Consider the following 9,056-nt stretch of genomic DNA (forward strand, 5'->3'; position numbering starts at 1 on the left):
CACCCCTAGACTAAATGAGCAGTTGACCTGTGCAGTGTGGGCACAGCCCCACTACATAGGAAAAATAGTTTTGCCCGGAGTTCAGCTTTAATGTAGGGAATGCAATAAGGTAAAAAATATTCCGGCTTTAGAACCACTTTGATAACAAAGGAAAATGAGTTCTCATTTTAGCTATTTTTGTTGGAAACGCTCCGCTGACTAATCAGATACAAAACTGCAACAGACCATTACACATAATAAAAAACAGAAAAGACTTGTAAAACTGTATGAATACATACAGTACAATGAACAGCAATGCAGACTGAAAGCAAACTGGCATCATAACATACCAGGAGGCAGGAGGGTATAAGCACATATTTAGCGAGGAATGCTGAACTGAATCAAAAATTGCATATCTCCTTGAAAGAGAAGAGCAGGGGATTTCCACTCATAACATGTTGGCATCACTGCTTGTCCCAGGGCAAAACTTTAACCTTGTTCTGCCAAAGAACAGCTATTTCCATATATGATATCCTCCGAAAACTTCAAACCTGTCAGAGTGCAAGCTTTTCAATGAACGTGTACTTGTTTAACCCTTTTGTGGCTATAACTTTTTTTTATGACTTTTACTGTACTTTTTTTTTTTTTTTTTAAGCATGGCAATGAGACATGATGTGGATATGCTAGAAATAAGGGGTTTTAACACCTTTCTTTGACTGTAGGCCCCAGAAGTATTAAGAGGATTACAATAGCAATATATTATGGACCTAATGTCTCACCTCTGCTAGCCTGTTTATTACAACTTTCTGGCAAGGGCTCAAGAAATGTGTGAAATACTTTGTGTTCTGAAATGCTCAATGTTCTCTCTGTACTACTTAACAGCCTTCTTATTCCATTATTAATGTATAAGTCACCGGCAAATTAAGCTGCTGTCCAAGGTCTCATTAAACAGAGCACAAATCACCCTGGTCTGCAGCTCCCTGGTGACTTGATCCCTTACTCACTACCCCTCCCTTTGCAATTGTGTTGCACCTGTCTGCTCCCTAAGCAGTCTCTGATTCTGTACTATTTCTTTCATTGTGCTGCTTTTTTTTTTGTCACCCTGCATAGCAGACATGCTTTTTTGGGAATCCCTATTTGGCGATCCCTCGTAGTGCTCTCCCCACCTCCACCCATTCCATACATGGGCTATGGGGTCCACGGACCCTGCCCTCCCCCTCACCTACTCCATTAATGGCTTCTTTGCTACTCAATGGCCCAGAAGCTACCAAATAAGGAGAGGCCGCCTGCCTTTCCCTGTGGAGCTCCCTACTGACTCTACATCTTCAGGCAGAGTATAAATTGACAACTCAGTCCCCAAGGCAGCACCCAGCCAATTTCAATCACAGCAGCCAGCTCTCTTGTGCTGACCAGGTGAGTACCAGCAGGGACCTATAGGTGGCTTGTTGCGTCTTCCCGTCAGATGGATTTCAACACTTAGACTACTGGGACAATCAAGTCAAGCTCGGATTTTTTTTGGAATTATTTTGAAACAAACTTCTTCTTTTTTTTTTTTTTTTTTTTTTTTTTTTTTTAGTTCAATACAAGAAAACTGGTTTACATTTAAAAGTCTGAACAGAGCAGGATTACCCGACAGCAAAGGCTGAACGTATTCAAGGAAACTTACATTTTAGTCTTAAACAGATTTTAATTGGTTAGAGGATATTGGTGCAGTGCATTCTGGGATCAGTGCTACTTGCCGTTCTTCTTCTAAATTATGCAATGAAAGCAATCTGCAGCTGTCACATATAGATTTTTTTTTTTTTTGTTATACCACTAAAGTGGGACATTGTCAGTGGGACACTATTTAGTTAATAAACTATAGCAATATATAATAAATAATAATATATATAATAGTAATAAGAGTAATAAAAGGGGATAGGATTCATTGAGGAATAACTACTTCCTTTTTTTTAATGATACGTATTTATAGTTATTTAGCACGGACAACTTATTCAGTGCTTTACATTATATATTGTACAATCAGATTGGTCCATGCTTTCAAGGAGAGTCTAACTCATACATACACATACTAAAGCCTATTTAGACAGGGGCCAATTAACCTACCAGCATGTCTTTGGAGTACTGCTTTATTTACATGTATGTAGCATTAGCCCTATTGAAATTGAAAGTAGATGACCTCAAAATACCCAAAACTTTTCATAGTCTGCCCAAATTTCCCTTCTTATTTTTAATGGTTAAAATCATAAGATTTAACCCCTAGTTCAGCTATTGTAAAAAGCAAATCACATTAAACTTTTCGGCTCCTTCATGCTGTTACTTACTGCATGGAAGAGGTTAACAAGCTTGAGGATCATAGGAATGTTGTGTGGATGAGTATGTCCGGACTGGAGAAGGGAAGGACAGTGAGGGTTGGTGTGTGGAAGACAGCTGCTCCTTGACATGAGGATCTAGGATTACAAGGACAGGAGGGGCTGCTAAAGCACATTTGATATATTTATTTTACCAATCGTTTGATTTGAATTCAAGCAGATTTCTTACTTTGTGCAAAACCTTTTTTTTTTTTTTTTTTTGATTTTAGAGGAAAAAAAAGTTTTAGATTACAATGGCACCTGATATGACAAGTTAGATAAATTTAAAATGGATAATTTTATTTAAAAAAAAACCCAGGCTGAGCAACGGTTGCACCTTGGAGTATAACCTAACCCTAGTCAAAACTTTTTTGCTCCGTTTTTAATACTTTACGGAATAGTTATTACCGCTGTCAAGTTTTTATTGTTTGTGTCCCCCCTACCTTCACTATTTATCCAGATAACTTAGGGACTTTGACACTGAGATAGAAGGCCATGTCAAATAAAAAATGTAAAGCTGTAACCAGAACAGAAGCAGAGAAGAAATCTAGTGGTGACAACTAACAGGATTTCGCCTTATTCCCTCACTTTGAAGATGTTTCACTTCTTGCTGTGTCCCCAAAACAGGAAATGAAAGGGAATCTCTGCAATGGGAAAAAAGGGGGATTATAACTATCCCATACCCGATCCAAAGCCACAGAAATAACTTTTTTAGCTTTAGATACGCTTTAAGGATGATCTGTGCAGTATAGCTGTGATTTAATGTTGTAATGTGGATCCTTTTATTGCTAATCAACCATGTAGAACAAAGTAGACATAAAATATTTGTGTACATTGAGTTATTTAGTTTAAAATATACAGTATATTTGTAAATTGTGTTATTTAGTGAGGGCATAGTGCTGCAATGTTCTAGTATATGGTAGACAATTAGTTGCTATGGCTCATTATTGATGGCAACTGTAATTGTCTCCTATGTGCCAGTACATTGCCACATTTTAACTGATAGAATATAAATTTATACAAAATATAATGTAAACTCTAGTTCTGTGTTTAAATATATGTACTACTTTTGTTAGCAGCGCTTGGGCTGTGTGCATGTAAAAAGTCAGTTCTGAGTCTTTTCTAAGTCTTTTCTATTTTCACCTATTTACAGAACTTAACCTGCCAACATGTGCGACGATGAGGAGACTACCGCCTTGGTATGCGACAACGGCTCAGGGCTGGTAAAGGCTGGGTTCGCCGGGGATGATGCTCCTCGTGCTGTGTTCCCCTCAATCGTTGGTCGCCCTCGTCATCAGGTACGCAACCTTTTCTCACTATACTTAAAATATTTGAACGGCATACCAGATAGTGATAGGGAGAACTAGCCTACCTTGAAATTGTATTTAAGGGGTTTTTAAAAGCAAAATTTAGGGTCTAAAAGGCATACAATCACCAAAAATAAATTAACATAGTATCAAGGCTTTTCTACTAATCTCTCAAAGTATAAATATAGTTGCATAGACCACTCTCTAGGCCAATGAGGCTACAATAGTTAAATAATTCAGATTGTTTGCAACAAGCCTCTGTATCTGTAGCTGTTAATCTTTCCTTGTTTTTCTACTACTGGAAGATAAAAATAGCAAGTGCACAGGCCCTGTCCTGCAAGGTTCAGTGATAAGACGAGCCAGTTATTAATAGGCAGCTTTGAGCCTGCTTATATTCTCCTACCGTACTGTGTGCTGGGTGAAATTTTCCTTGTTATACAGTTAACGCTGGCACACTTTGAATGGCGCTGCCATAGCTGAAATAACAGCGGGAGCATTTCTAACATCCAAATGCTCATGAGGGGAAGCTAAGCATATTATAATTAAGCTTTGCCAACAGCCCATTAGTATCAGTTACTGCTGCCCTGCCAAGTTCCCCACAGGGAATTTACTGGGTCCATTGGCACTTGGGTCATAGGCAGCTGGGCAGCTTAAAGGGTCAAATTAAAATAATGCCAGCTGAGTAATGATCCTGTCACCTTGAGTTGTAGGTCAAAGCTTCTTTAATCTGAAGTTATAAACGCACTGTGACACAGACTTCTAAATATCAAATATGTACTATTATCAACATACTGTAACAATATGTTCTGTGTTTTGTAAGCGCCAGTGTTTTTTAACTTTAGTCTTCCATTTTTCCTACTTTAGGGAGTCATGGTTGGTATGGGTCAGAAGGACTCCTATGTAGGTGATGAGGCTCAGAGCAAGAGAGGTATCCTGACTCTGAAATACCCCATTGAGCATGGTATCATCACCAACTGGGATGACATGGAGAAGATCTGGCATCACACCTTCTACAATGAGCTCCGCGTAGCCCCAGAGGAGCACCCCACCCTGCTCACTGAAGCCCCCCTGAACCCCAAGGCTAATCGTGAGAAGATGACCCAGATCATGTTTGAGACCTTTAACGTCCCAGCCATGTATGTTGCCATCCAGGCTGTGCTGTCCCTGTACGCCTCTGGTCGTACCACAGGTGAGAACTAAAAAGCAACGTATAGTGTAATAAAGACAAAATATGAGACTAAGCTAACATTTCAACATAAAATTTGAGAAAAGTGTCTAGATACCCATAACATGTTGACTCCATGGCTAATACGAATTTCTCTTTGCTATAGTTTTTTTTTTTATATTCCTTTGATATGCTAAATGCTTTTCCAACATTTAAAAAAAAAAAATACCAAGCATCTCTTCTGCTGAACGTTAAGGTGTTAAATAATTTAGTCCAACACATAGTACTTCTCTTTGTACAGAATCATAAACTAGACGCTACAGAAAAACCTTAGTCTTGATGATGTCAACAAATTGGCAGTTTTTGTTCTCTATCAAACCAACCCTTAGTAATGTACAAAAGTCAAATTAATTCATTGCAAGTGCAAGCAGAATGCTATGGAAGGCTTAATCTTCCTACACTGTTGACACAGACATCTCGTCTCTGAATCCAGCCTGTTTTGCGGTACAGAAATCATGGCATATATTTACCAAAATAGCACTTCACAGAGAAGGGGGAGTGAAGCGATGTGACCCCATGCTGCCTTGCATTGAACACAGGGGTAGAAACATCTGTTACAAACAGAAGCGAGAAGTAGCAGTAATTGCTTTTAAGTTCTCTATTGCTGTTTTTATGTAGATCCCCAAAGATAGTAGGCTGATGAGAAAGAGGAATACAACTGCAAGTGTCATAATCTCTCTTGCAAGCAATTTGTCGGCAGCCTTGTTCGTTGCCATTTTCTGTTCACTGCAGTAAAATATTTTGCCCTATGTGATCAGGTGGCTTTGTATTTTGAGGAATTATACATTTTTTAATGCCCTATAGCGTCGCTTAGTACTTCCTACTATCCCCCACCTTTGCCAGGTAGCTGTCCCTGTACCTACTCTGGACTTGCAAACATACAACAGATTTTGCAGCAGCTTATGTGCTGAATTTCTATTTACGCTGTTCATAGTGATTGACCCACAGTACACAGACATTTACTCTAGAAATCTGTCCGATTTTACTTCATCTATTTACTTTTGTTTGTGATTCCCAGGTATCGTTCTGGACTCCGGTGATGGTGTCACACACAATGTCCCCATCTATGAAGGGTATGCTCTGCCCCATGCCATCATGCGTCTTGATCTGGCTGGCAGGGACCTCACAGATTACCTCATGAAAATCCTGACTGAGCGTGGCTACTCTTTTGTGACCACAGGCAAGTTTTCTGTCATCTTTTGGCTTCTAAGAATGTATTTCCTTTAGGGCCCAAAATCTCAAAGGTTTTATCCTTAGAGCCAGCTTCATGGCAGTACAGAAGCAATGTCACACAGAACTGGAATCTTTAATTACATTTTTAGTGCCTACAGCACATTAACTTACAGTAGCTTCAGTCAGAAGACTAGCATGGCTGTGTGATACACATGCAATGTATATCTTGAGATTTGAAGCATTATGTAACTACTACACAAATCTCATATTACATACCAGTCAAACTCATGACAACCTAGGGCAAAGCCAAGATGTTCTTGCCTTATGAATGCAGAATTGGCTTACTTATATTTCAAATTACATAAAGAAGGCTGATGTTCATTTATGAACATTGCATATAAAAAAATATGCATTACCCTTACTACCATTAACTTAAAGCAGCCAATCAAACTTTATCTTTCATTAGGCTTGGTAATTTTAGACTAATAAGAGATGCATCTAATGGGTTTTTGTGTTACTGTACATCCCCTTTTTGTAATTAATCAAACGAAACCCATATAAGTATGCACTGCCAATACATTTAAGCAGGGGGGATTTGCACTGAGGTTTAAAGAAATTTCAGGCTACAACCTAATTTCTGCATTTTCAAGCGCTGTGGTTGCAGAGCTGCGTGTTTAAGATACATTTTACACTTGGTTTACGGTTTATGCCTTAGAAATATGTGCTTTGCTGGAAACCTCACCTCAGATGTAGTAAACAGGATTTTTGTTGAACTCATTACTTTAAAATGCATACGTGTGCCTATAGTCTAAATGCCCTAGTAATGGTTACTGTAAATGTTTTCTTCATATCAAAACTCTCATTTAATAACTTTATATTTTTCCCATCTACAGCTGAACGTGAAATTGTCCGTGACATCAAGGAGAAGCTGTGCTATGTGGCTCTGGACTTTGAGAATGAGATGGCAACTGCTGCCTCTTCCTCTTCCCTGGAGAAGAGCTATGAACTTCCCGACGGCCAGGTCATCACCATTGGCAATGAGCGTTTCCGTTGCCCTGAGACCCTCTTCCAGCCTTCCTTCATTGGTAAGCTATGCAACTAGAATCTAACCACTGATCTGCTCACAGACACAAGAGGTGTTTGGAAGATCTGCCTACTAAACAGTCGGTGCACAACAGCACATAGGTTGAGTGTACAGGTTTATGTAGACAATCATTCCATAGTCTAGTCTCATAGCAATGACGGCAATCAGCTATTTGTATACAAACTGACATCCAATTGTTTTTCTGAGATTGGTTGCCAAAAGGATATTTGTACACATTGCCCATAAATATGAAGTATTTGCCTGATTAGGTGCATCTCATTGTTATCGACACTTCAGCCATTACTATCCAATATCAACAATAAACCCAATACTCCTTCATTCTATGGTTTCAAAAAAATAAGATGCCATGTTAAGACTTATTTATCTTATTAGCTGATATATATGGAGACCCAGTATTAAACCCTTGCAAAGAGGAATATGAAAGGTCAGGAGAAAGCATTTTAAACTAAAGTTTTCAATTGATTCAGAATATAAGCCCCACCACCGATAATGCTTTACATCACACAACTATAGGCACTGTGACCTCACAATTCTCCTGATCTTACCTAAGAAATTATAAGCCGCATAGCATGATGGTTGCTGCATTGCTCTATTTTAAATCCTGTCTAGTTAAGTGCTGATTAACGTTTGAGGCACATAAAAGAACTTTCATACCATTCTCCACAGCCAACACAAGCTGTGACTTCAACAAAGACCCTTTTATAATTTTCAGGCCCTGACACCTGTTAAGTTATGTAGGCAGTTGCTGTCCATTTGGCAGCATTTGTTAATCCAGCACAGCACAGTACATTATCAGCACCTGTTCTTCACAATCACCACTATTTGCACACAAATCATAATCCTTTTACTTGCAATTACCAGGTATGGAGTCTGCTGGTATTCATGAGACCACATACAACAGCATTATGAAGTGCGACATTGATATCCGCAAGGACCTGTACGCCAACAACGTCCTGTCTGGTGGTACCACCATGTACCCTGGTATTGCTGACAGAATGCAGAAGGAAATCACTGCCCTGGCCCCCAGCACAATGAAGATCAAGGTAAGCTTTCAATATAAACTGAGTAGTTTACAATATTACAATGCCAAAACAAATGACCCAGACTCATAGAACATCCTATATTACCAGTAATGTACAACCATACATTCTGAATAGAGAAAATAAACCTTCTTTTTAAAAAAAGGAAGAAAAAAAGTATAATTTACGTTTAAAGAATGATAAGGGCTTTTACATGCTAATCAATTAAGTTTTAGTTTATATGAACTGAGAACCACAGTCTCAGTCATATAGATGTTCTCATACCTATTTTATGTATAACATCTATAAGATCAAACTGGTAGACTATTATATCTATAGAGGGGTTGCTGCACAGTGACTCTGATTAAAGATACTTTACTCATCCCCTTCTGTTCTTTTTTACATAGATCATTGCCCCACCTGAGCGTAAATACTCTGTATGGATTGGTGGCTCCATTCTGGCTTCTCTGTCCACCTTCCAGCAGATGTGGATCAGCAAACAAGAGTATGATGAGGCTGGACCCTCCATTGTGCACAGGAAGTGCTTCTAAACCGTTCACATTCTCCTTCGTTCAAATGTACACAGTACCTCCGACTCAAGACAAAGAATACATGGGCAGCCACTGTACAGTTTTACACTCCATCATATTTATTACTTTATAAATAAAACAAGTGCCGTTATTAAGTTCAGCAGCGTTTGCCTGTCTTATTTTCTGACTGGGATGTTTTATTGCAAAATAAAAGGAACCATCTTCTGAAGGCTTGGCTTTGTTGTCTGACAGTTTCTTGGGAAAAATATAAGCAAATTAGTGCAGCTGAGGGCTGGACCGCTGTTGCGTTTTGGGTCCATGCATGCAGAAAAACAAAATAGGTATGCTAGTTCCCCATTACATTGAT

At 38.9% G+C, this 9,056-nt stretch overlaps 1 protein-coding gene across 1 annotated transcript; it reads left to right on the forward strand.

Moving 5' to 3' along the window:
* Positions 1-1,229: 1,229 nt before the first annotated feature.
* ACTC1 (actin alpha cardiac muscle 1) lies at positions 1,230-8,849 on the forward strand. Its single transcript, XM_077464778.1, has 7 exons — positions 1,230-1,392; positions 3,484-3,628; positions 4,502-4,826; positions 5,881-6,042; positions 6,929-7,120; positions 8,002-8,183; positions 8,567-8,849. Exons 2-7 carry the CDS (start codon positions 3,500-3,502, stop codon positions 8,708-8,710), a joined length of 1,134 nt encoding a protein of 377 aa, XP_077320904.1. The 5' UTR covers positions 1,230-1,392; positions 3,484-3,499; the 3' UTR covers positions 8,711-8,849.
* The last annotated feature ends 207 nt before the right edge of the window (positions 8,850-9,056 follow it).

The sequence above is a fragment of the Lithobates pipiens genome, unplaced genomic scaffold (genome assembly GCF_037356315.1).
Source record: "Lithobates pipiens isolate NorthernLeopardFrog02 unplaced genomic scaffold, aLitPip1_a1.2 Scaffold_30, whole genome shotgun sequence".
Lineage (NCBI taxonomy): Eukaryota > Metazoa > Chordata > Amphibia > Anura > Ranidae > Lithobates > Lithobates pipiens.

Bases quoted from the DNA above. Each gene is read 5' to 3' on its own strand.
- ACTC1 (XM_077464778.1), top strand. From the start codon at position 3,500: ATGTGCGACGATGAGGAGACTACCGCCTTGGTATGCGACAACGGCTCA. The intron at 3,629-4,501 runs GTACGCAACCTT...TTCCTACTTTAG, and splicing joins TTGGTCGCCCTCGTCATCAG to GGAGTCATGGTTGGTATGGG. The intron at 6,043-6,928 runs GCAAGTTTTCTG...TCCCATCTACAG, and splicing joins CTACTCTTTTGTGACCACAG to CTGAACGTGAAATTGTCCGT.